Source organism: Syngnathus leptorhynchus, chromosome 2, assembly GCF_054491065.1.
Source record: "Syngnathus leptorhynchus isolate UIUO chromosome 2, UIUO_Slep, whole genome shotgun sequence".
Lineage (NCBI taxonomy): Eukaryota > Metazoa > Chordata > Actinopteri > Syngnathiformes > Syngnathidae > Syngnathus > Syngnathus leptorhynchus.
In genome coordinates this window covers 19,810,576-19,838,100 of record NC_141196.1, presented here as the reverse complement: position 1 = coordinate 19,838,100, position 27,525 = coordinate 19,810,576, and the positions used below count along the sequence as shown (strand labels likewise).

At 41.3% G+C, this 27,525-nt stretch overlaps 3 protein-coding genes across 4 annotated transcripts; 1 reads left to right on the top strand and 2 right to left on the bottom strand.

Moving 5' to 3' along the window:
- Positions 1-179: 179 nt before the first annotated feature.
- ints6l (integrator complex subunit 6 like) lies at positions 180-13,323 on the bottom strand. Its single transcript, XM_085932865.1, has 18 exons — positions 12,996-13,323; positions 12,789-12,866; positions 9,587-9,736; positions 7,498-7,587; positions 7,191-7,374; positions 6,979-7,107; positions 6,522-6,685; positions 4,924-5,076; positions 4,718-4,850; positions 4,418-4,512; positions 4,226-4,336; positions 2,983-3,198; positions 2,771-2,897; positions 2,561-2,703; positions 2,240-2,471; positions 1,590-1,970; positions 1,356-1,449; positions 180-783 (listed from the first exon to the last, which is right to left on the bottom strand). The coding sequence occupies exons 1-18, from the start codon at positions 13,104-13,106 to the stop codon at positions 681-683; spliced, it is 2,694 nt and encodes an 897-aa protein (XP_085788991.1). The 5' UTR covers positions 13,107-13,323; the 3' UTR covers positions 180-680.
- Positions 13,324-13,434: 111 nt separating this feature from the next.
- On the top strand, positions 13,435-17,773 carry mospd1 (motile sperm domain containing 1). Its single transcript, XM_085932902.1, has 6 exons — positions 13,435-13,886; positions 15,571-15,846; positions 15,937-16,012; positions 16,182-16,408; positions 16,942-17,103; positions 17,194-17,773. The coding sequence occupies exons 2-6, from the start codon at positions 15,693-15,695 to the stop codon at positions 17,223-17,225; spliced, it is 651 nt and encodes a 216-aa protein (XP_085789028.1). The 5' UTR covers positions 13,435-13,886; positions 15,571-15,692; the 3' UTR covers positions 17,226-17,773.
- A 1,320-nt stretch (positions 17,774-19,093) lies between these two features.
- On the bottom strand, positions 19,094-26,509 carry pabir2 (PABIR family member 2). Of its 2 annotated transcripts, none has more exons than XM_085932866.1 (10): positions 25,261-26,509; positions 25,103-25,181; positions 24,972-25,025; positions 24,676-24,719; positions 23,740-23,794; positions 23,353-23,454; positions 22,955-23,040; positions 22,706-22,770; positions 22,203-22,299; positions 19,094-19,301 (listed from the first exon to the last, which is right to left on the bottom strand). In XM_085932866.1, the coding sequence occupies exons 1-10, from the start codon at positions 25,383-25,385 to the stop codon at positions 19,160-19,162; spliced, it is 849 nt and encodes a 282-aa protein (XP_085788992.1). In that variant the 5' UTR covers positions 25,386-26,509; the 3' UTR covers positions 19,094-19,159. The 2 variants fall into 2 exon arrangements, with proteins under 2 accessions (XP_085788992.1, XP_085789000.1); XM_085932874.1 differs by lacking the exon at positions 19,094-19,301 and adding an exon at positions 19,308-22,113 and having other exon boundaries at positions 25,261-26,507.
- Positions 26,510-27,525: the final 1,016 nt, after the last annotated feature.

The following is a 27,525-nucleotide window of genomic DNA, read 5'->3' as shown; positions in this document are numbered from 1 at the left end:
GCGCCCAAAATAGGCCCAATGACACTCCCTGCATGCAGTATGTGTTGAGTCATTGTGCACAATTGATTTCTACTGGGATGTCTTTTATATTTGATAAATCTTCCAATTGTAAAAATTCTGCTCATTTGCATTGATCTTTATGAAGCTATCCGGACATTCGGGGGGGGGGGGGGGGGGGGGGGGGGGGGGGGGGCAATAATCCTGACCTCAACAGTACCTCTGGTATATGGTATATTGCTTTCCACAACGTAGAATTCCAGATGTACACATACCAGTAAGAGAGATGGAAAAAGAGCAGTCATGGCAGTCGAAACAGGAGGTCACGCCTTATTGTTTTCAAAACAGTGATTGAAGCTTCAGGAACAGGTTTCAGACCAGCTGAAGAAGGATGTGTGCTGCCATTTCAGGATGTTTTATGGCTTATTGTCTGTGTGTTTGTCTACCGAATGATTATGGATGTCGTCAGTCAGTATCAAGAGGATTACGGCATATTCATAAAGTCGCTCTGCTTATCCTCAATGAATGTGTCGTGTAGATAAGCTTTCCCTCGGCCGCTAACAGGATGTGACGTAACAGCATGTGGACTGTTCTCATAGAAGTGCCTTTGTCCCTATGTGTGTCTTTTTTTGGCCTCTCATTTTTGTGTTGTCCATGGCGACGCAAAGTTCAATTGATGTTCCTTAACTGCCAGAATCGCTGGGGAGCTGTGATGGTTTCCCATGCTTTTCGTCCAACTTGACAAGAGTAAGCTCTAACTGCTGGATCAGCATTCGCTTCTTGAACCTGGAAGAGATTGTTGAGGAGGAGGGAGAAGGATGAAATTCTACAACTATACTTCCAACATTCTTCATATCCAGCTTGAGCTCACGCATTTTATTGCTTTCCTTGACAACTGGGTCACATAAAAGTTGGAGTCAATCCTCACAGGACGGATGCATATATAATAATAAATAAATAAAAAAGCAAACAGTCACACCCAGTCACACCCAGTCACACCCAGTCACACCCAGTCACACACACACACACACACACACACACACACACACACACACACACACACACACACACACACACACACACACACACACACACACACACACACACACACACAGACACACACACACACACACACAGACACACACACACACACACACACACACACACACACACACACACACACACACACACACACACACACACACACACACACACACACACACACACACACACACACAAGGGAAAGGGAATTTGCTCACATGCTTGTTTTTGGAAGGTGCACAAGCAGTGATAACCCGCATACAGGTTTGAATCCACAAGCGTCTTGTTGTGAGACATGATGCTCAACAGTCCCTTACCTGGAGGCCTCTTTAATGGCGTGTTGGATAAAGTAGCGCTGGACATTGACCGATCCTTTCACCTGCTGCAGTAGTCCTAGTATTGCCTCAAAGTCTGTGGACAGAAATAAAGACAAGAAACAAAGTTGAGTCATTCACAGTGATGATCAGTCAAAACGTGCCAATTGATCACAAAAGCAGTTTTGGAAAACACTATTGAGGAGAAGGAAAATGCCTCACAGGCTTTTCACTCACTTCTGCCAGGTTTGCGGACCTCCTTGATGACCCGTGTCCGCAGTTCTGCTTGACTGCCATCTAGCGGTGTTATGAATATGGTCTCCAGCACTGCTGGATCCGTATCCGCGCTCTCAAACTGGCTCTGTGGACTCAGCCGCTCACAGTTGTATCTCTCATCGAGTGACTGCTCCTCTTGAGTGTCTTGAATCACTGCTTTCTCCTTGGTTATGTTAACCTCTTCCCCCCGATCCACTGCTTCTAATGGAGCTTTTCCCTCCAAGTTGAGCGAAGGTTGACTTCCTGTGAGAGGGTCCACCTCACTAGGCCAATTCTCCCCTGACTCAGGCCCAGGAGCAACATCACCGTTACTCTCAGTAACCACCACATTGCCATCCAGCCCTGAAGACAATAATCATACAATGAGTTTAGTTTCTCGTGAAGTCCACAAAGTCTGCATGACAGGTGACTTCCCTATGGTGATCGGCCATCATCTCCCTTTTTAATGTTCTTTGCAGTTGGGTCTCTGGCCTACCTGCCCACCCTTCAATTGTGAAAGTGCACAACCAAGTCAATCTTTTGTTATCTTCCAGTTTACGAAAATGTGCCTGGAAGCACGTCCTTCTGAATTCCGCCTGATCTTTTCGACACCGTCGACCTTCCAATCCTACCTTTGTGCTGCGGTATGACTTTCAGGAGATTCGGTTGCCCTGGAACCCCAGCTGGACTCTTTCCAATCAGAATGTGGTTGGTGCCGACCGGTGGAGTCTGGGGCCGCCGTAGCAACGGTGACATACTCCGCCTTCTCTTCAGTGTGGCACCCACATTTGAGTCACTGGAATTGGCCCTTTTCTTGTTTTGAGGGCCCAAGACAAACTCATCGGCCTCATCAATCATCATTCCCTGGGAAATACATCAGACAAACACAAGATGATGATGAACTACAAACAAAATATAGATATGCTGACTTTAGGCTAGAGACAGATTACTACCTTCTTATCTTGCTTGAAAGGATTCCCGAAGGTGTGTAATCGTTTGGGTTGATCGGGGTCGATTTCTCTCAGAGGAGACGGCATCATCTTCAGATACTCCTGGTAGTTGCCCATCTGCGCCACCGGGATACTATGCAGGTAATCTAACAAGCACAGTTCCTTAAGATTCTTTTTACATGTGAAATGGTTGAAAAATGGGATCTGACATACCTTCATCTTGCCCTCTGATTAGTTTCTGTGAAGTCCGCAGTAAGTTAGAGCGCATTCGAGTTAGCTGATCTAGAAGATTCCGTCTTGGAATGTCGTAGGCATTTCGATAAGCTTGAGGCTTCACATCCTGGAGAAAAAAAAAAAGACATGTTTGATTATTCCACACAAGTAAAACATATATTTAATACAGCCACATATTAACCTCCACCTACCTTGTTGAGCAGGGCGATCTGAAATCCGGAAAACTCCTTTAAGTTGATGTCCACCATGCGAAGTGGACCCTCGCCAGTGATTCCATGTAGTAGCTGCTTAAAATCTTGGCGGTGGGCCAGAGACAATGAACTGGAGTGGTTCTTCACCCTCATGCCAGTTTCCTGGGGAGCCTTCTTTCCCACAGATACAATCAAGCGCTCAGACTCGATCTTTGCCTTGATGAAGGACAAAAAAAGCTTCATTTGACAGGTCTGTGTTCAGAAACCAAATGTGCTCCTTTATTGATTATAAATGCTCATGACAACATTTTCAGGCAAACGGGGATCTCACTGCAGCTACACGGTGTACACTGAATCCTTTAATACGGAGAGTCTCCAGGGCTGATCAATTCCCAAGTTAAAAACCGACGTGTATGCAATGTGTGATCGTTTTTTTGGTTGTTTTTTTTGACATCACAAAAATCTGGACTTTGAATGAGGGAGTGTCGAAGCTTTTTTTATCCAGTGTAGTTGATTCCCAAAGAAATCCCCCTACGTGGCCACCGATCACTAGAAAAAGTTCAGTAGTAGAATTTAGAAGTGTTAGAATTGATCAATTAATCGACAACAAATCGATTATCAATTTTGTCGCTTCAAATGTTAATAATCATTTTTAACTAAGGATTGTCCAAATATTCTGATTTCACACCCTCAAAAGTCATTTTCAGATTGCAGACTGATTCATCTTTTGTGTTTCATCAAAGGTTTAGTTGATTTTAAATAATTATATACCATTAAACAAAAATAATTGGTTAATCAGTAGTAATTAAATACACTTTAATGCAAAAAAAACCTGTACCAGATCATTTGATTAATCAATGAAATAATCAACTGAATAATTGATGAAATATTTGATAGAAACTGTAAATATTGAGCAACGATTCCGCATAACGACCTGAGTTTCGTTGGCCTTTTCTGAGAAGGTGAAGTCTAATAGTCAAGTCATCTATTTGGTATGAGATAGCTGTCAGCTGTGGGATTGCACTCATGATGGCAACAATGCGTTCATTGTATTTGATGCGTTTATCAAAGTTGGGTGTTTTACTGAAGAGAATAATCTCAATGAAAACAAAATTGGAGGTGGGCCAGCTCCCTGGAACAGATTCTGTTCGACCTTGAATGTGCTGGGAAACTGACTTTGAATAAATGAACCCGTCTATCATAAGGCTGAGAGATGAGACTAGGGAATCAATCCAATATTTACCTGCTGGCTGAGCTTCTTCAGATAAGAGATGACACTGTAACTCAGACCACAGTCCATGTTGTCGCCAATTAAATTTGGTGCCCCCATCATCCTCAGGGCTTTTTTCAAAGGCTGTTAAAAAGACATTCAATTTTGCATGAATAAACCCAATAAAATGTCACAAAAGCTGCAGGGGTGAGCTGACTGACTTACCAAGAGGTAGTATGGAGGCATCGTCTTTAGGTACATCTCCAAGGCTTGTCGCCATTTGAGGTTTGGTTTTAATTTGTGCACTTTGAACAAGTCATCTGAAACAAGAAATGCCCTTATTAACAGCCAGACTATTGCGCTGATAAAATATTGGTAAAGTCTCTCCGCTACAACTCTCTAGGACTAATTCTGACTGCAAATGATGGCTGCATGGTAAAATCTGATCAGTAAGCTTTAAAACCAGCACAGACTAATTGATCCAGGGGATTGGATATTGTGAAAAAGTTCTACAGTGTGTCTCACCAAGGAGTGGAAGGAGCACTGGGTAGTTATAAGGCATGACAAAGAGGTTGACACAAGTGAGAGTGGTGCTGGCTTTAAGGTAACCAAAAGGCTGGCCCAGGTCGCTTTGCTTCCCGCTGCTGCTCACAAACACCTGCGAGGAAAGGGTGAACGAATGTGTTTTGTGAATCAAATCACCAAAATCAAATCTGAGTGTGAACATCTACCTGCCAGCACATGTGCGGAGACTTCCTTTCCAGAATGTATTGGGTGAGAGGCGAGGGCTCTAGTTCGTATTTGTCAAACGGAAGTTTTTCGATCACCATTGGCTCACAGTCAACACAGGAGAAACGCACCACAGGGTGGGCAGTACGAGGGGGCTGGGAGATAGAAACATTTCAGTAAAATTGTTTCGGTTGTCAGGGCATGGACAATCTCAACAAACACAAAAATCTGCTGATCCGAAGATCGTAAAGTTTTATGTTGACTTACACTGTTACAGAAGTAGTTGTGCAACAATATAATTATTATTGTGTTGTAGTTTGCAGTGGGTGTGGTTCGCATGTCTGCCAAAACATTTTGTGGATCTGAAGACTGTAAATTATTCAAATGCGAGAGTGAATACTTGTTTGTACTTTGTAGATAGGGCCTGAACTCGCCTCCTATAATTTCCATTTGTCACTTGTGGCAGCTTCAGTAAACGACTTACAAGGGGAGTCGGAATTTCAGTTGATGGGAGTAAATACGTATTTGCCGTAAAAGAAATAAAAATTACCTTATATAGTATTTGCAAAAGAGACTTATATAGCGCTTTATGTAGCGAATAGCTCAAAACATTTTGTTTTGTTTGCCAGATATTTGTTTATTTGAAAACACAGATGCATTTCTGCCCTTTTGTAACTACGGAATTGTTTGTTTTGTTTTTCCAAATGGATTAGGTTGGAAAAGTAACATCTAACATTGTATTGTGGCCAACGGTAGAATCTGGGTCAGGTATTGCACACATTGGTGTTGCGAAATAGTGACAATAGTCCTCGCGGCAAACACCGGATGGGTTGACTTGCACGCAAGGTGTCGAGGCCAGAGATATACAACAGCTAGTGTTTGGCTCTTTATAAATAATTGAATTCTTTTGCGTTTTTGATACGGATCGAGTTCTTAAAAACATCAGACATGCAGCTGCCATTTGTGTCATGGCTAGCATTAAAGTATAACTAAGAAAAAGGCAATGATAGATACACTAGCCAGACTTCATTGACTGCATACAGTCATAGCGACAGTGTCTGAAGTGACGAATGTAAACGTGAAACTGTACGTTGTCGCTGGCCACTTTGTCACCCTCCTCCTTGCTAAATTAGTAGGAACTAGGAAGTGGGATTTCTTAATAGGAAGCAGATTTCAGACCCAGCTGCCACTTCCCCCACACGCTGGTCTATAACTGTCAGAGGACTAATGCTGACAACAAAACGGCACTTCCGGTGACCTCACAACATCTCATCCGAGTACACAAATTATAAATCAATTTAATAATATTAACTACTTGGTTGGCAACAAGTCCAGGGTGTACACCAGCTCACCTATGACCCTGAACAAGTGAGTAGATAATTTGCGGTAATGTACAAATGCATTGGACACCATAACAAAGGAGCAAAATCTTATAAAAATTGTAAAGTGCAGTGCAATCTACAACCCCAATAATATTCACAGCTTACAGTGAGATAATAGCAGAGTTGTACAGCAGCAGTTAATTCATGACAGATGCAAGATCAGCAGGCCAATTCCAACAAAGGGGGGGGGGGGGGGGGGGAGCTAAGTGTCTGCTCACCAGTGTAGGAGAGTTCTGGTCCGGCCAGAACGATTCCGGTATGGGCCAATGCCCAACTGGCACCCCTGTTTTGGGGTTGGGGCGCACATAGATGAGTTTGTGACAGCTGTGCCACAACTGTGGACTGAAGGACACAACGGAGCGGCTTGACTCCACTGAGTTGTCTACAGAATAGAAGAGGTCATTGTTTGGTCAAAATATGGCATGTTAATCAGTGGTTACAGATGTTTTACATGGAGTTTTCTTGAAAGAACAGATCTTCTTTCATTGACGTTGACGTTGGGAATGGAAAAAAAAATCCCAGTTTCTTTATGGCACTCAAGCTACATTTTTAGTTGTGCATCACTGCACAAGTTTAATTTCTATGGATTTTACATTCTTTTAAGGTATAACGTCATATTTTCAAGACAAGAACAGCTTTAACTCAGGATGACGTGTGGATCACTAAGTAACTCACCTTCCCCAATAAGAGGTGGATCTGGCCCACTTTTCTCAAAATTAATGACAACACCACTTTGGACTTTTTGGACAAGAGACTCTAAACACTGGTTCAGCATTCTTTGTGTTCGCACGCAGTATGATCGCCCTGAGACAAAAACAGAATATGTGCATAGGTTTGTCGAGTGTCTAAATAAATACCACAGGAAGTGAATGAGTGAGCATGTCAACCTCCTGTGACTTCACACATTTGGGTGATGGCAGACTCATCGGTGGGGACGCTGCCAAGTTGCTCATTGTCTGCAGTAGCAGCTCCAGGGAGCCGAAGCACCAGCGCAAACAACCTCTGGTCCCAACGGAAGGGCTCTTTGGTGAGCTCACTGCCAGCCAGTGGTGAGTTAAGGGGCAGTTGCAGCTGCACAGGGGCAAAAATGAAGGTTATTACAAATGCACATTTCCGATCACCTGCCGTTTGCAGTGGCACAGAAAACACCATGGCAACACAGCACTGTTGCTTGTGTGTCTTTTTTTCATTCACCTCCTCTGGGACCCCGGAACTGTGTGTGAGTTTGTTGCCATCGGTGATGGTGATGATTACAGAAGGCTCAAGGAAGAAAGGGTTACGGCCCTAAGAAGGAAACATCCAACAGTCATCGACAAACTTAGACAAAGTAGTCAATGATCCATGCATTTTCAATTTGCTTATTACGTTGAGGGTCACAACAAGGCCAAATGATAACAACATTCACATTCACACCCAGGAGCAATTAATGTTTTCAATTAACCTAACCTACATGATGTTTTTTGAATGTGTAAACTTGACATTAGGACAACCTTTCAAAAGAAGGTTGAAACAATAAAAGAGGTCAACGTGAGACAACTGCAGTGTATTTAAAACGTCCCCTAACTAGGGCTGTCACTACCAAATCATTTTAGAATCAATTATCATAACAACTCTTCCATCGAGTAATCATCTAAGAAATATGCCAAACATAATCACTGATGAGACGTGCCCCTAACAAGGAAGAGCACGCTGCAGTGTCAAGTTTGCACCAAGAGAGAGCGCTACTAGACTGTAAAAAATGTCATGAGTGTTTAAATGATAGATACAACAGCCTGGAAATTTATATGTGATTGGTGTACAACGGCAATGCTAAATACAAGAAAAACATTGCGTTTACCATTTGTTTTGTAATTTTAATCGAATCTTTCTCCCAGCCTTACTCCAAACTACTCGTGACCTTGTCGTCTGTTAGCCCCCTCTACTGTTGGAAAGCTGACACTGCAGTCAATGGCACTTCAATAGGTTTTGCCACAGTGATGATTTGTTTTGTCACAGTATTTAACGCGGACTACTCAAACAATATTTACAAATATATGACCATTATATAGACAACAAATGCTGGTCATAAAAAACTGTTGTTGTGGCTTTGCGACAGAATTCCTCTGCTAATAGCTTGAGTGGTTGTTCCGTGCACGAAACACATGCCACCACGACTGCCCTGTAGAGGCCAGCCTTGTCTTACTGCAACGCAGACAGAGTGCTTAAAGAGATTTACACACTCCTGAACTGGGGTCACTACTTCACCATTGTAATCCACCCAGCCTTGTCATGAAGAGACATGAGAGAGAAGTGAAGAATATGAAGCCAGATGGGGTGGGATTAGAATGAGATGTCCCCTATGAATCAAGTCCAACTAGAAGTTTTTACGCTAATCCTTCACTCAAACAGTCAAAGTTCATGTGAATGTGTTAGAATTGACTTCTCGATTCAATGTTTAAGTACTATTACGATGGTCACAACTGTAATTGTAGACTCACCGAGCAGCATAAGCACATCCAAAACATCGAATGCCAATAATAGAGCTAAAACATTCAACTTTAATAAGATAATAATTAGGATACAGTATTTTCCCCTGTAGTGGCATCCATTAATGCCTTAGGGAAACTGGGTGTTTCCACTAGTTTGAGTTAATAACATTTAGTATGACATCTGATATGTGCAGGAGTCACGTGGAAGGCATTCCCACAACACACATTGCCTGCGCAGCATACATGGCATCTGTAAAGCTCAACTCTACGGTGGGCTTTAAAGAAAAGGAATTCCAAAATGTAAAAAAAAATAATAATAATATGCCTTGCTACAGGCGGAGCGAAGACTTTATTGTAAATTTTTATGCGCTTTATTTATTCCTCTCTTCTTTGTTTGTTACTCATGTGCAATGTTCTCGTTTGTACTATTTCTGTGTGAGCTACTGGAACCAGAATACATTCATCTTTATCATTTAACAAATGCTAATAAAAATATACTATAATGTTTTTAAAAAATAGCTCTCAGTCTGCTGCGGTGCAGTTTTACGCCACTGCAACCAAACTACTTCTTTTATTATTAACCTAATTGACAAAGTCCATCAAAAACTGATCATTACGGGAAGAGCTCTTGTGTTGTGTCTTGTGAGGTTAGGTAGATGTATTTATTGTTTTGGTCAGTGAGTGTATAAGCATACTGCAGCATGTTTCATAAAGCCCTCTCCATAGGTGAATGATTTGTCTATGCACATCTTCTACTTTTTTCTGGAAGCAACAAATAACACCACAAAGGAGGACGACAACATCACATACTGTACCTGTCCATAATTGTCGATGCCTGAGACGAGACGGTTGAGGTTAAGCAGGTCAAAGGCTGTGCGGAGAGCGTGGCCTAATGTCGTCAGCCCAGACGCTTGCAGGTTCTTCAGCTCACACATGAAGGTGGCATGGTTCTCCTTCCAACCTGCCTGAAATACAAACATTATGAAGTTGAACACAGGAATAGCTACAAATATGTGTGATTTAAACCCTCCCAAATTTCTGAAAAATGTCCAATACTGTGCATTCTCCACAGACTGTGAAAAATAGCAAATACTGTGCGTTTTGTGCATTCTCCACAGACTATGTCTAAGCACTTTTCAGTTATCAAGACATGGAAAAAAAAACATTAGGTTAGACAAACACTTCAAATATGCAGTAACACACGTAGACAGATCCACAGAGAAGAATTTAATTTCCTCCAGAAGGCTCCAGAAATACACCTCCCACTGCTGCCTGTTCTCTGTCAGAGGACACAAGAGTCCTACGGGAGAGGATGAGAGTGTGGAGCTGCTCTTAGACTTTTTCACCAGTGAGGTCAAGTACTTCAGTGCTGCAGCTTCATGCTTAATCTAAGGATGACCTGCAAGATTACCACCATGACATGTTGAAAAGGGAGGGGCAGAAGAGAGCAGAAGAGAGCGAGCAACGTGTTTGCTTAAAGTGTAGGTAGCTAGGTGGGTAGGTAGGTAAGTGAGAATAGAGTAAGAGTGGAAAAGCAAAATGTAGGTGGAATCTCATTGTGGCTGCATATATGATATTAGGTCATTTGAGCCACAACTCTGAGCTACTGAGCCAGGCTATACAGTAAAGCAAATACACCCTCATGTAGGCTGATAGACATATAAGGCCTTGCTTGCACTCAATAATTCAGACTACGGAATCTTTTTATTTTCTTCCCACCCACCAGCCTCTCGCTCCCTCTCTATCAACAATTTATTGCCTGTGTAACGGCACAATTGAGTCGTCCCATGCAGTAAAATCATGTCCTTCCATCACAAACCTCCGTTGCACTCATCAGGCAAGACACAACATACGGTAAAGTGACAAAAAACAAAGAGAGGCAGGATCAAGGGACAGACAACCTATGAAATGGACAAGACATGACTGTGAAAAGGTAACGCAGGGGTCAGGTGACAATTTTCACTTTGAGTCATGATGAATCATTGTTTTCTGATCATAAGACACACTATCGACTCAGTGATCAGGGATATCCTATCCAACAACAGCAATTTATTTCACTTGCACCGCTTTAAAAAGGTACACCAATCTGTTACAGGGTGGTAAAAAAGATGCCAGACTGGCTTATGTCATCTACTCATCAAAACATCTTTGTTTGAATTTCTCTTCTTTCAAAAGAACTACAACAAAGATGATTACTATGAAACAATTATCTGCAGGTAGCCATGCAGCATCAAAACCACTACTAAAAAAAAAATACTGTTGCATCAACAGGGTTAATCTGACATGGACTGTTATGTCAAAACAACAGAGTGGTCAAATTTAAGACCTGAGAAAATATGTAAACATAACTTTGAAATAAAAAAATTAGTTGTTCAAACTAGATTTATTATTGGTTAAATAATAACCAATTATTTTTGAGCAAATAGAAAGCTGATTTTCTATTCCTGGTGATAATGCTAACAAAACTAAATAAGACTTTTTAAAATCAACACATTCTCTGATCACACCACCGTGCCACTTTGACGGCAGGACAGAATTCTTTGAGATTGAAACAGAAGACTGATTGAAAATCAAGATCAAAACTTTGTGCCGCAATATGAATAGGGAATGGAGAAACAGCTCCATGTCATTAATCTAATCGATCACATGGATCCGAATGCACACCAACATTATGTACATTTCTTTCTTTTGAATTTTATTAGAGAAGAACGAGGGCAGGGGGGGATCAATGAAAAATAACACCTAACATTTCTCAACCAATCAAATACAATCTATAAATTTTACATTGTATGTGACATGTCAATTATTTGCAATCATTTGATAAAGAGAATGCGACTTTGTGTGGCACTGATGCTGCAACTACAGAACTACATGTCACGAAAACCGACACTATTGAGTGTCTACAGCATGTAAGCTGTGGCAAGCAGAAGAGCCACCCAACAACTAAATGGCTGGTATTTTTCAAACTTTCAAACTCAACTTAGATATCAACACAGTCGTTAGACTTCAAAGGATGGGGTGCAAATGACATGCAGTTCCAACATATTATATGATCAAACTTTGGGATGAATTAAACAAATATAAAATGTTGCATTTGTGTATGTCCTGATTTGAATATGGATTGAACAAACTGGATTACATTGCAATTTTAACATGTTTGGTCCTTTGCTTGCAAACCTCTTTGGGTTGTTGCTACACACAGATAGGATGTAGATAAATTCATCCGCATGAAAACCTACAGTCCGCTGCCAGGTTATAAAACATGTCAAATAGATGACATGATGAGGGGCTCTTAATAAATGGAGTGTAACACAGGTTGCATCAATTTTTGCCCATAGGGTAGGTGTGTATTTTGGAGATGGGGGAGTTTTATTACATTATTATTATCATTGTTGTTGTTGTCTACACGACAAGTGTAAATGGCAGAATCCTTTTAGGGAGATGGCCAGACATTCATTTGAATGCAATATGTAAACAATGATGAGTCTCTAGGATAATCCATCACACAGGGGCAGTAAGAGAGAGGAGAGTGAGGGAGGAGTGGGTATGATTGTGTGCTGAAACAGTGCTCACAGTATCGGTATGAAAAATAATCATCATATATTGTTCCATTTGCACTCCCATCCAGTGAAGGAGGTTTATCAACTTTCAGCCCATGTTTGGCCAATGGTTATTCGCCAATAGGACAGGGGGCGGGGTTACTGATGACTGACGGGTTCGTTGGCAAATGAGGAATAGTGAACTGTGAAGGGAAAGTGACGTCTCAGTCGATAATAAATTTCTACGCCTCCATCTCAACGCCCGAGAGTTTCTCTACACAAAAGCAAAATGTCCGCTGGATGTAAGGAGGCAGCGCCGCTCTGCTTCTGCGGATAGCGCGAACAAATAAATTGCCGCTCTTTTGCTACCGGAAGGCCACCGAATGCTGGCAACACACAAGACGGACAATAAAAGCTCACGAACAGAAAAAAACAAGTTGGACTGGCAAATGTAACAATTGTATCAGTTGCTAATTACCTTCACTCCGTATGGTGGATCATCGAATGTAACTAGCATGTACCTGTCGCCTCTACTAGCCGGGTCTCGGGCACGCAGCTGTCAAAAAAAGGGAAACCAAAACAACATATATTAATTTCGACCGATTTCGCTCAAGGAAGCCGACGCTCGCCAAAGAAACGTCCACAATTGCTGGGAAAATAAAGTCGGGGTAGAAGCGTTCGTTACCTTCATAAAGACCTCAACCGCGCCTTTAGCAATGTCCAGATACGTCGTACCCAAATAAGTGCGCTGATTCATAGAGGCGGACGTGTCTAACAGGAAAACTAAAATAGGCATTTTAAATGGAAAGTCGCGGTTGTATGTTCTTTTCTTTTTTTAATTAACAGTTATCCACATATGACCTATAGTACGGCCAAGCAGGTCACACATGTGCGTATATATTTTGTTATAATAAGCCCCCCCTCCAGAAGAGGGCCGCTGCCTCTGCCCACCCTCTGTCCGCCTTTCCAGTGTTCTGGCTCGGCTCGCGCTGTTCAACTTCTGTTCCCAACCGAAAGGAACACCCCCTGCCTCCGCCCCAACGTCATTGGCTCAGCGGGCGTGCTATGGACACGCCCCCGTGCGCTAGAGCTATATAAACAAGGAGCAGCAACGCGATTGACGTGATCCTACTTCGTTTGTTCGTTCTGTCAACTCCAACTGTGTACTACACGATGACCGTCGGTTCCTTTTCTGTGTCGTGAATGCGTAATGATTCTAACATTAAATATACACTAATTACGTTTTTAGTAGCCATTTATAAAGATGTCCCTGACAACTTAACATGGTTAATATGCCCTTGATTAGCGCAAAGATCTTGGTTAAACATTAGATTTACATGTCTTTAATGCAACAGCACGAGTGTACGGTGTGCATGGTGCTCCAACGAAAGTAAGCAACAAACACTTGGTTGCCGTCAAGTCGTTTTTGTTGACGTCTCGGAAGACTTCCCAGAATGCAGCGCGAAATCTGCAGCCTATTTTGACCAAACCAGGGGGGAAAGAGGCTAGAAAGGAATAGCAGTAAATTGGGTTCGGCACAAGAAAATCCCGGTGGTGACATAACCGTAGACTAAAGGTAATTCCTCTCTTAATTTTGTTGCTGTCTTTAAAACTGTTCAATTCTCAAGTATGGCAATAGCGGCAGGACAATTTACTGGCGATTAGCATTTGGGTTAGCATATGTGTTGTCGTAGCATGCTAGTTACAATAATACGAGAACATAACTCTTCGGATGAAATGTCAGCAAATTTAAAACAGTTAGGGTCAATTGGCGATTGTTGGCGGCTATTTGTAATAACCCTTAAATAACCTGTTTAAATGAACATCTCAACGATAACATGAAAGCTCAATGTGCATTGTAGATAAGCTTTCTTTTCAGACGATGAAGAGTTACAACCTAACATTTCCTACATGACAACTAAAGTGTAACAAGGGAGCGTGGTTGGTGGACACACAACGAAAAAGAGTATATTGGTGAAATTTTGAGAGTGTTTTTATGGAGCTTTGAGTGTTGCGACATCACGTCGCGCCCTCGTGTTCAGACTCTGAACATGAAAACATGTAAACAAATGACCGCGTGGAACAAGTTCTTGTCATGTATGATTGGATTAGAACTTTACAGACACTCGTCGAACAACTGTACAAATAGTTACATTTATGTTACCCAATACTGTAACTAACATCACTACGCTTTATAGGATAGTCACTGAAGTAACATGGTCTTTTTTTAAATATATTTTCCTTTTTTTTATGACTTATTCTACAATGATTCACATACTTAGTATTTTTATAGTCATGCTTTCTTAACGCAATTTTATTTATGAACACTTGTGGCATACACTGTTGTACATTGAGTAAAAATCAGACTGACAAAAACAAAGACAAGTTAAAACGATAAATTAATACCATGTAAAAACAGTACACTCCATAAAATAATAATAATGTGGAATTTCAGGTGAGTCAACGGCCATATCGTAAAAATTTGTAGTTTTAAAAATGGAGAGAAGGAGGGCTTGCCCAATGTATAACACAAGGCCCATTCCATGCCCACGCACTCAAATAATCTAAAAAGACAAACAATGGTGATATAAAGTTTCGAAGCAAGGTGGCCACGCCCCTTTTTGCCGAGAATATTCAAATTTGGTGGGCCCTAAAATTTGAGATTCACTGTTGTGCCATCACTACCACCAAAGGAAACCCCACACAAGTGCTGCGGAAAAATGCCAACTCTAAACTAAAACTTTAAGAATGTTTGGCAGACACTTAGATCAACTTCCTTTAAATTTGACTGTACGGTTGCACTTCAAATTATTTAACTAAAATCACACATGTTTAATTTTGTGTGCAAAGTATCGCTAACCAGCTCACTGCCACAAATATTACAAGAAACTCTCTATGGAACATTTTGATGTATTTGTATGAAATAAAATATCTAAATAACAATGTCTTTTTTACATTTAGGTTATAAATGTGTGTGTGTTTAATATATTCACATACACTTGTATTTTGTTTGTTAAACACAAACTAACGATTCAGGTTCTATTTTTTTGTTTATGTTAAGATATGTAATCAAAGATTAGATATTTAAATTTGACGAGTTAAACTTTGGCTTCCAACTTCTCCCTGCATTCCATAAACACGACTGAGTAGATTTATAAAAGATTTCCCTCTGAGGCAATATTTCACGTCAGTGTTCAGGTTCTGAATGTTTGGACGGGAAGCCTCGTTAATAGCGGCGTCCACCTCTATCGCCCTCACAGTGCCATGCCATAGAAGCCAGGAGTACCGTTTTCTTTGACACGAACGGCCTGCTTGAGTTTGCCGAGCGAGGGAAGAGGGCGGCAGGGCAGACGGGGGACGGAAAACAGCTCAGTGGGGGCCAATGCAGCAGCAGCATCGACAGCCTGAGCTGGTGGAAGGAAACCTTCCCGTGTTCGTGTTCCCCACTGAGCTCGTCTTCTACGCCGATGAGCAGACGTCTCACAAGCAGGTGCTCACCCTCTACAACCCCTATGAGTTTGCTCTCAAGTTCAAAGGTCAGTGGTCACACACGGGACAGCGCATGGACCTGATGTTTTCTCACTGATCATTGATGTATTTTATTTTTTAATTTCTCTTCTTCCCAGTGCTGTGTACAGCGCCAAACAAGTACACGGTGGTGGACGCCACCGGAGCTGTCAAGCCGCACTGTTGTGTTGACATGTGAGCCTCTTATTTTGATTTGAACAAGCAAAACACCCGACTCGCAAATGTCGGGGTAATTCCGTCTTTCTGATCGCGTCGAGGCCACCAGAGAAGGTTTGGCTTGCTCTGATGGCACACCACTGATTCCCAGGAACTAACTCTCCCCATCTAATCTTACGTGTTGCAGCGTAATCCGACTCCGAGACGTGCGACCATGCCACTACGGCGTGTACGACAAGTTCCGCCTGCAGGTGTCAGAGCAAAGTCAGCGCAAAGCTCTGGGCCGCAAGGAGGTCACGGCAACGCTCCGTCCCTCCCAGGAACCCGGCGGCCTCCGTTCTCAGGATGAGGAGCGCAGGGCCAAAGATCAGATGGCGGACAGCGAGTTTTTTGAACAGACTGTTTTTCAAACAGGTAAGGGTAAATGGGTAATATGCGTTTCTTGATTAGGTGGTGCACATTTTCACAAATTTCATAATCCACAAGTGTTTGATCCACGATTTTATTAGATTCCCAAGAAGATTATACGTGACACTCAAAAGGCCAAATGCTACTTCCCTTTGAAAACATTGTCGATCAGTTGTTAGGATTGATCTCATTCACACGATGTCAAGATCCGAGCAAACTGATTAAGAGGACTGTTTAAATACCAATTGTTAATTGAACCGGGAAATGTATCAGTCTATTTGTAGATCCTAAAAACGATTGTGTATTTTTCTATTCACCGTGCTGTTACAAAAGGACAAGAAAAGCGCCTAGACCTTTTTGTTATTCGTGTATTTTGTCTTTCTCAACATCTTTTGTAGTCGATCCCAAATGTCATCTTTCGCTATAGCATTTACTCTGTTTTTACCCTCATGTCATAATTGTTCAATTACGGTCTGTTTGTTAAAAAAAAACAAAAACAAAAAAAAAAACAGATTTGTGCAATGATGCATGTCCCTCAGAAAGTCGTCCTGCCGCCGGAGGGCCCAGTTTGTTGACGGTGCTACTGGGGCTGGTTTGTGTGGCCGCCCTGATGCTCCCAACTCTGGGGGAGCAAGAATCCACTGTGCCTGTCTACCTCCACTTAAGTGTTAACAAGAAACTTGTAGCTGCTTATGTTCTTGGTAAGATGAATGCAATTTTTTTTTTTACATGCACCAGATCAATTAAATTAGGAGTTAAATTTTGTTCATCCTTGTAATTGTTTCATTCAGGACTTCTCACAATGGTCATCCTACGTACATGAAAGGCATGAAGCGGAGGGGGGCCCAGATGATTCAGACATTGCCACATACCACTACTGTTTCATTAGCTGTCTACAGGGGGAGGTCTTCGCTCCTGAAACATTTGAGTGTTTTCTCTTTCCAAGTGCAGGTTTGTGTTTGTGGCACATTGATGGAAACAGACCTGTGGTGGGTCCTCAGGGGAGTCCGTCCCTAAGCAGGACCTGTGAAGAAGCATGATAGGCCTCGTGCTTTCTAAATGCTATGAAACTGAAGTGAGCAGCCGTGTCAAAAGAATATGCATCCTACGTGTATATAAAGCCATAGCAATTTTCATATTGTATTCACTAGTAACCGACATTGATGTTTCAAGTCATGTAAGTGTAGAGAAACAAAGACAATGCAGTTTTCTGCATGGATCAATACCTATCTGAATGCATTTTCTCTCTCCCCCCTCCCCCCCCCCCCCAGCAGTCATGTCAACGAAGGCCTTTTGCTCAAAATACTTGTACTCTTACAATATTCTGAAGATTTAATAAAGTGTCAGTATGTCAGCCTGTTATAACTGATCATTTTATTTGGTTGTTGACAGCAGAATGTATGACATTGGACACAAACAACAATTTATTTAGTCTCTGATGCGAACGCAAACAAAAAAGCTAAGGTCAGTTTGACATCACTTAAATGTGTGTCCAAGAAAACCTCATGCGTTGACAAAACAGGCAAACATCTTTTTGTGTTGTAATTTTGGATAAAGTAAAATGACATTCAATTGTGTAACTGCAAACAAAAAGGGCACAACTCCTTTCGAATGATTACAATCATATCCTTGTTTGTAAATAAAGGCGGGGGCAACTGTTAAATCACAAATCTAGGTGCAAAAGTCACAGTACAGCCTTAACATACTGTTCGATTGTTTTTTTTTTTGTTTTTTTCCAATGATGGGAGGTCCAGTCAAACTTCACCCTCACTTAAGACTTCAACACAGGGTGAGAAGAAAACAAGATACCCTGTGCAACATGAACCACAGCAGGAACAGCAGCCTCATAAAACAAAGCACTGGTGCCATTTGGATGTTAACTGCATTGGATAGCACTCACAAAGAAAATAACACAAATGTTCACTTTTACTTGGGATAGAAGATTATCACCATCCTATTGAATATTTATATAGTTTTTTCTTTACTATAAATAACTTTTTTTTTTTTCTGAAGCAAATTTGTACAACTCGAGAGGCTTTTAGTGTTTAACACTACAAAGACCAGGTTATTCATTGCTCCTCCTGGTAACGTGCCATGTGACAGGCATCAAGCCACTTGGCAGAAAAGGAAAAAAAAAACACCACAGTTTACACCTTTGAACCAAGGGAACAGTTGTTTACAGTATAACAGTAACAGTTACCTTCTATTTCTTTCGCAGATGCATGGCGTCACAATTAAACTCATCATATAAACTTTAAACTATACAAGCTATTCATAAGATTATTATATGTACAGAATAGCAAACAATACAGAAAGACAATAAGTTAAATTTTCTTTTTTTGACAAATCTGATCGGAAGTCTTTTACGTACAAAGGCCTGTTGGACGATATGAGGTCCAGCACAACGGGGGGAAATACACAAATCCAATTTTTTTTGTTTTTGTCCAGTGCTTGGTGTCTTATCGCTAAGGGAGAACACATGAACGCTAGCTACTGTAATTATATAACTAATGCCAGTGAAGCTGAGCACCATCCATCCCAAAAACTAGCAGCTTGTGCTCAGCATCCTCAAACCTTTCACACAAACGACAACAACATGGCTTTCAACTCTTCTTCTGACGTATCCGGACACTAAAAAGCACACAATCCTCTAGGGATTGCTGAGGTGAAGGTTCTTTGGGGGGGGGGGGGGGGGGGGGAATAGTTTCTTGGCCAGAGAAGAATGGTTTTGGGATGTTCCTCATTGACATCGTGCTCTCACTTGGGAGACAAATCCTGGAGGGAAGCAAAGGGAGAGTTGCTGGACGACGACGGTGACACTCCCTCCATTTTGCTTGGGGAGTCAGTGGAGGAGCAGACGCTGCTGAGGCTGCCGTCCAACAAACCATCTGGCGAGTGGCTATATAAACACAGAATTAGGTGAGACCCCACCCAAAAAGATTTTTAAAGAAAATGACATTGTCTGCATCTCTGTGTGGTGTGCTACAACAATCTCAACACAGCACCACATGCACGACACCATCTTTCGGGCCATCTCGGGCGAAAAAAAAAATAATTCTGAAGAGAACTGTAAGTGGGGGCATTACAAAATGTTGACATCATCAAAAAAAAAAAAGCAACATTGGATAGGAAATGGAAACCAATAGCTCTTATTAACCCGATTGTCATATACATGATGCAATATTCAGGTTAGAAAAGGGGTAACCTGGTGAATGTATAAAAAAAAACAAATACAGTGATCCCTGGGTGGTTGTGAATCGCATTTCCAACGAAAAACAAAATGACACAAAGTAGAAACAGTATATACATATATTATTTGGAAATTTAAACACCACTGTGTTGAAATTTCCAACATGTAGTGTTTCTTGTTGGCTGCTAGAAGGCATTTTGTATTCTAAGTGTGGCTTACCTTGGCAAACAATGCAAAGTGTCCAACCTCAAAATGACATCATGCATGGCCAAACCTAAGCGAGTCATCCTTGCAACAACCAAAATCTTTTGCAACAGCGTGTGATCATTTTGTCTCTTTTCAGAGTTTGATCATCTTCTCCTTTGTTTTCGATTGACATCTTGATAGCCGTTGTTAAACCAAAGTAGATATGCAGGAGCGCGCACGCATTGAGTGAAAGATGGAAGCCGTTGCTGTGGGGCAAATTGTTTATAAAAAAAAATAAAAAAAAAAAAAAATGACTTTTTCTGTCTTTTTGGGTGTATTTTTTACCAAGTGCAGAAAATTAGAACAGTCCAAGCAAAGTTAGGGGGTCAAGAATAAAGTGAGATTTTTTTTTTTTCGTTATGAAGTTTTGATAAAAAGGAAAAAAATTAAACGGTTGCTTTAGTTTTCTGTGTGTTCTTCACAGAGTATGCATGATTTTGCTTTTACATTGATGACCATGGGAAACGTTGCTTGTACTTACAAAACATTTCGACTGACAAACCCGATCACGGGATCAATTAAGTAGAGGTACCAGAGGTAAACGCAGCCTCTTTCTCTTCCTTCTTCTTTCGGCTGCTCCCGTTAGGGGTCGCAACAGTAGAGCAATTGTTTCCATCTCACTCAGTCCCCTGTATCTTCATCTGGCACACCAACATCCTGCATGTCCTCCCTCACCACATCCATAAACTTGGTCTCCATCTGATGTAACCCGGATTCCTCCTCCATGTGTCCAAGCCTTCTAAATCTCTGACTGTATCCAAACTGTCCCACCTGAGCGGTGACAGAGAATCACAACTTTTTCATCTCTGCCACCTCCAGCTTTGCCTCCTATCTTTTTCTAAGGGTGTATTTAGACCTGACTGTTTGGTCCACTTGAAACGGATCAGGGTTTCGATTGTACCGCTGGTTCGGACCTTTTTGTGCAGGTGTGAAGACACGCAAACCAATCCTGGTGCGGATTCAAGGAACGGAGCGAGACCCACTTCTTAAAGTGGTCTCGGTTCGCTTCGGGTGTGAATAGAAACAGTGTAGATCCGAAACAACAGCGGAAATACGGAGAGCAGCGTTAGACTCGCATGTTTTCCTTCATTTCCGGGTCTTTCCGCTGTGCCCCGCCCTGGTCATTGCTGTCCAATGGGAGCACATATGTACTTCAATTACAAAATGTACAGTTTGAATAGGAACCGCACCAAACGAAAGGACTTTTCTGGTCTGATTACACCCTTTATGTCGACTTTCCATTTCACTCTTTCTTGGGTCACAAATCACTCCTGCCACCTTTCTCCAACCACTCCACCCTGCTTGCACTCTTTTCTTTCCTTCTCTGCTACTGTCTGTGTCTCTTTCGATATCCATTTGTGCAGCCCTGGCATGTTGCGGTACAACATGTTACAACTGTACAGTGAAGGTGCGCAAGTCGAAATTCAGACTTGTCTGTACACGAAAAAAACAACAACATGAAAATATGCTATATAGGATGGGCGTGAACAACAAACCACATCAGTGTGGGGTTCACTGTAGTTCATGTAGGTAAAAAGCTACCAGGACATTCCTAGTCAAATGCAATGATGCAATTTTACACAGTATGGATTCTGTCGGGGACCGTAAGCTGCCAGCACCGAGTCAAGTTGTGTGGCCCCCTAACCAGAGAGCCTGTAAAGTATTGAGGTCTTTTTGTCCCTTTCAGACACCATACTGCTTGTTTGTGATTTAAAGATAAAAGAGTGAGTAAGGTGTGAAACAAGCTACACTATGGCATTTGCATTTCTGGAATTTCCCTGGGAGGGAGAAATAAAGGAAAATCTTATGTTATACCATTTGCTGGGCTTGTATATCTACAAATACATTTTTATTACTTGCGCATTCATTTTCAACTTGCGCTTTTTGCTACTCTTACTTTTGCTCCAGCTCTAATCAATAGTTTTCACTCGTCAATGTTTAGTATCTTTTGCCTTCAGGTTGCACAGAACAACACCTCTTTTTTCCAACCCCAATGTTAATTTCTGCTCGGTTGTCGTAAAATGGACCAATCTGGAGTGGGGCATTTATCATTTCTATGATTTAAGATTTGTAAATTTGAGAGCACGCCTGTTAGAGCAGCAATTACAGCTGAAATGTGGCACCCGCATCGGATTTGTCAGAAATTAAGATTTCACATGGAAAACGTGTTCAGATGCTCATTACTTTATATTTTATTGCACTTGTGTTGGATCAGAACAGCTGTAGGGACTCTTGCACAACTTTTGGATGAATTTCTCAACACCATTGTTCAGAGCTTTACCAAAGATATGAGCATATACATCAGTTACATTCGAGTGAAATTTGAACCACTTCATTTATCGGTCACGGTTGATGATGTCTTACCAGGAGCCGAGATCTGTCAAATTGGAGACTTCAGCTGACAACATAGTGGTGGTGCCTTGAAAGAGCCTTTTCGGCTGACTCTCTGTCTCCATCTCTCCTGCGCGGTAGAAGACAACAACGAAATTGACAAATTGATCTCCAATCCTGTCTGGTGAGTTCCTTGGTCTTCATAATACTGTGTTGTCTGAATAACTGGTGAGGCCTTCCTTCAAAGACCAGATATATGTTTACTTAGATCAAATTACAGTGGTGTGTATTTATGGCTCTCAGAGACACATCACATTTATCCATTTTATATTTCTACCTTTGAAATCTGTATGTCATTTCCAGTTCAGTTAACAATTATGTTCTACTTTGTGTTGGTCTATGGCACCAAATCGCAAAACACGTTTGTTATTGGAGGATAAAAAAAATAAATTCTATGTGATACGAATTCTTTTTCAAGGCATGGTATGGCTACGGAAAGCTTGAAAGAAAATTGTTGATAATACTCTAATTCTTACCTTTGCGTTTTATCGGCCCAAGTATGCTGGCTCTGATGCAGTTGATAGGGCTCTGGCTACGTCGGCTGTAGGTCAAAACATGAACTTTACAAAATCAATCTGGATACTTGGGTCTTTTTCAATTACCATAAGAATAAATAATTGAAAATAAATCACTTCATTATCAAATTGAAGCCAGCAAACAGACTACAGAAGGTCAACAGCACACAAATGTTGTTGGAAAATGTGGCGGCATCCCTATGAACTCACCCAAAACGCCTTGTTGGACTTGGTATCGGACTGGGAGTGAGGCCATTGCTGCTCACAAGGATTTGAAGGGAAGGAGAAAAGCACTGCTGCTCCCAGCAAGGAACAACACATGAGACAAATAAAATCAATCTCAAAAATCTATCTCAGACTCCTGCACAGGCTGGATTTTAAAGGTCAACAACGATATTCTTTTTTTAAATATCCACTGAAAATGCTAACTATACTGTGAAAGTGTGGTCTAAAAAAGCTAGACTAAACACATCTATCATTAAATAAATTGTAAAAAATGGAAGCGCACATTTAAAAATTCATTAGTAGTTTAGGGGACAATATTCCTCTACTTAGCGGCAGAACAATCGGTTAATGTGCATTTCAACACACTAAAAGGTCAAACGTACCTTTTTCCCTATGCCTCTGGTTGGTGACGGTGCCGGCGACACGGGCACAAAGTCAATGCGCTTAGGAGATGACGACGCCGACTTTTCCAAATCATTGTCGCTCTACAACAACAAAAACAAAAAAACTGAAAACGACCATCGGTCATCACACAAACTGACAGAGGTTATCCAAATAATGTGGGAGCATTATACTACCAATTCAGCCAGACCTTGAAAGACTGATGGCCCTGTTAACTCCCAAATACAGTAATTGTATTTTTTTTTTTTAATCTAGCATGTTAGTTGACGCTAACTCCACAAAAAGAGCAGCGATGGCCAGAGGCCCAAACATGCCATGAGGAAGTACAGCCAAGAAATGACATTGATGTGCCACTGAAGCTTCCTTACCAGGCTAAGACTCTCTTCCCAGGACTGACTTATTTGCATAGCAGCTTGAACTTCCCTGTGTGGACAAAATATGAAAACAAGAGCTTAATTTTATGAAAAAAAAAAAATGACAGGTGACTTCTGTTTGACACAGTTTGGTTCCGAAGGGTAAAATGAACTCTGTGTTAACTATTCTAAATCTATTCTGTCAATCAATTTTAACTCTTTAGTGTCGGTCAAGCATGTCAAGTAATGAACAGGGGCACGTCACCCTCCACTAGCATATTATACGTGCTACTGTAACCGGTGTCCAAACGAAAGGGTTATGAAAAGGTTGGGAATCTTTCTACTGAATACTGGACTCAACTGTGTGGAAAAGAAGTTTCAAAAGTGATATTGCATCAAAGCTAATTATCAGACCTTCAAAGTTGAATACAATCTCCTCTTGGGCTGCAACTAATGAGGACTTGAGTAATCAATAAATGAATCGGGGGGAAAAAGGTTTAAATTGCAGCCTTTCAAAAAACGGGAGATTACTTCATGTTTCGGCACTAACAATTTAAAATAATTATCATTCAGTTACTGTTTTGTAACTTGGGGGAATAAGAAAACATGTGGATCCCTATTTTCTAAAGTGTTTTATTTAGATTGAACACAATGATCGGTCTTCTTTCATGAAGGATGACAGGAGAATTGCTGGTCACGGCAAAATAAATCCCTGGGTTCTATTGTACGACAACAGTAGAAGCGAGGGACCCTGGAATTTCAAGTAAAATTTGTAAGCGTTATTACTACGTTTTTAAAAAAGTACATTTGTGGCTTGGTAAAGCGCTTAGGGAACCCTATGGTATAGGTAAAGGCACTATTCACCTGATTCTAGAGGGTTTTCATGGGGAAACGACCGCAAGAGGTCCCCAGAACAGAAAATCCTCCCGATGCTTCTATAAATTATCTTACCGCTCGTGTGCAGTTTCTCTGTTCATCAGATCGACGCCTTCTTCCTGCGACGGCACGTTAAAATGTTAATTCTTATTGACATGACCACCAAGACACAATTACCGACTTTACGTCAACGTCTGTTGGAATCTGGTACTACCGATCGATCATTTAAGAATCGACGGTCTTGTTAACCCCAAAATATTACTATAGCATGTTTTATAAAGCACCATTAATCCCTATGGCTTGAGAGGGAAGATGGTGGTCTGCCATGCATATGTTACTAAACGACTGGTTGCAAAGGTTCTTTTTCTTACTTGTTTGATCTGATGAAGTCTGGTGCTGGGAACACGGATGGGCGACGACGGCACCTACGATGAAAGGTGAGGGGAGAGCATTTACAAAGAAGTACTCCAAAATAATATTCAGTTGAAACAATATTTTGTACCATATTGGGCCTGTTGACAACTGTTGTGCTATTTCTGCGGCATCGCAAGACCTCTCTCTGGAACACTTGGGAGTTATCACTGCAATGACAAACTTGTCTTAGCACAGACATTGACAAATATGGTATGAAAAAATATGTTCAACAAATAACAAAGGAACCTTAGGCCATTAATCATGGGTGCACTGTTGGATCTTCTCAGTTGCCCCTCGATCTGACCTAAGGAAGATGGGCTGTCCAGGTCGAGCTCCATCTTTTCTTGTGATAGGACTCCAGAATTGTGCATCGTGCCTTGTTAATACGGCGATTCTTTTTGCGATCCAAAAGGCCAAGTCTGAGCCGTTACATGTTTGCTCCAGGAACGCGTCAACTTCGCACGGCGCGAATTTTTTTTTTTTTTTCTTTTTAAAAAGACTCCAGAGTCAGAGGGAACCGACCGAAATCAACGAGGCCCGTCTTCTGAACAACTCTACCGTGCAGAAAACTTAACGCCTTCAAATCAAATAACGTTGTCACTATATGTCCTCACAATGCAATTATCAGGACATCCACGGATGGTCCGAGTTAACGCTATTTGTAACGTTCCGCGTGCTCACCAACTTTCCAGATAGACGATTAGCATGCAATGGCTAAACGCAGCACAATGACCACGAACTGGAACTGATAGTTGCAGGAACGTGACTACTGACTACAACTGTTCCACTGAAAGCTAGCGCGTTAAATGAAGTAGCTCGGAGCGGCTAATATTACCAAACTGGAGACCAAGTAGACAATGAACGTTCAAGTCAACTGCAGTTTGACGTGAATCGGTTTTGATAACGCGCGGTTATCCTTCTCTTAAAATAGAGATGCCGTTAACGATGTTGGGCTTCGCTTGTTGCTTGCTAACATTAGCCGATTCAACGGCCGCAAGTAGCTCAGCAGTTTAGCCAAATGGGCGAGCTAGCTAGCCGCGTTAGCATTAGCGCCAATAGCCGTAATGCCATGTCCAGACAGCCGGGTCACTCATCATTAGCTGAAACACTCTGTGTTGATGACGAGTGAAACACGCTGAGCAATGGAATAAATAAACAGCATAAAGTTAAGTTATTCCACTTGTGCAGCTCCCCGCCAAAGAAATATTGGATTCGAATTAAAGCAGCTTCTTGTTCGCATAATAAGCAAACTTCACACCCCTTTGAGAATAGGCCAGTCTCCACTTTATGTTGCTTTTCTGCATTACGGTAACGCGCCATCAATGAGCCGCAAAGGCTGAAATCAAAGTAAAGACTCGCAAAATAAAAATAGATATTGATGGTGTTGATTTGAAATCATTCTGGAAATTAATCATTTGAATGTTATGTTTCAAAATGAAACGTATTTGCGTGACTGCAGTTTAATAAAAAATTCCCCATTTCCGCACAACCACTTCCAGAATTTACAAACGCAACCCAGTCATTCTGAAGAACTGCTGTTACTTTTCAAAATAAAAGTAATTTCAAATATGCACACGATGACTGTAATTACAACCCTAATTTTAACTTCAAAAGTTTATTTTAGAAAATCCCTTGGTCGCCACTGTGAGAGACGAGACAATCCTAGCATGCCATGTATGGCACTTTCATGAAGATCTGATGTTATGCCTCAAAATCTTTTTTTTTTTTTTTATCATCTGTATAATGCATTTACTTCCTGGGTGGCATCTCTTGGTAGTCTTATATCTCCTAGTGTAACAGATATTGATAACAAATGGAGACTGAAACTTTCATTGCTTTCCACTTTGAAGTCAAGCAGTACATGATATACATAATATCTCCGAATCAAAATCTTTGCTATCTGTAAAAACCTTTGTATTTTTTTGGGAAAGCAATTATTCCCCTAGCTTATTCTCACAAAGTGATGATTGGACTGACAGCTTCTTGGCCTTAAACGTTATTCTCGATAGGGATATCTGGCTTTTGGATGGGATTTTAGGATGACCCAAAAATTCTCTATAACCTTTGGAACTTATGAATGGGATGTCCAACACTTTTCCCCATTTTGTTGTGGTCTGACTCACAATGAGCAAATTTTTCGGGACATCTACTCAGTGGTCATTCCGAGCAAATCTCGTTTAACGCCCTGCAATGGCACAGTCCTCCGTATTGTCTTATGATGTCAAAATGTGAACAATGAAGAGGACAGTTTACCAATTATCAAAAACAATTTTAGTCGAACCAGAAATGTGATAGTCTCTGAAATGGATCAAACACCTGCCGTTTCATGTTAATAACTAATAAATAGCAAGTTGTGCAAAAAGTACTAAAAATTGGAACAGTTAGATGTGCATTCAAAAGTTTAGAGGTCAAATTAAGTCTACCTATACAGGTTGGGTGCAATTTAGTTTCTTCCTGAAATTTAATCCGAAAGCCAAATACCATTGCAATTACCAATTCCAAACTTCTCAT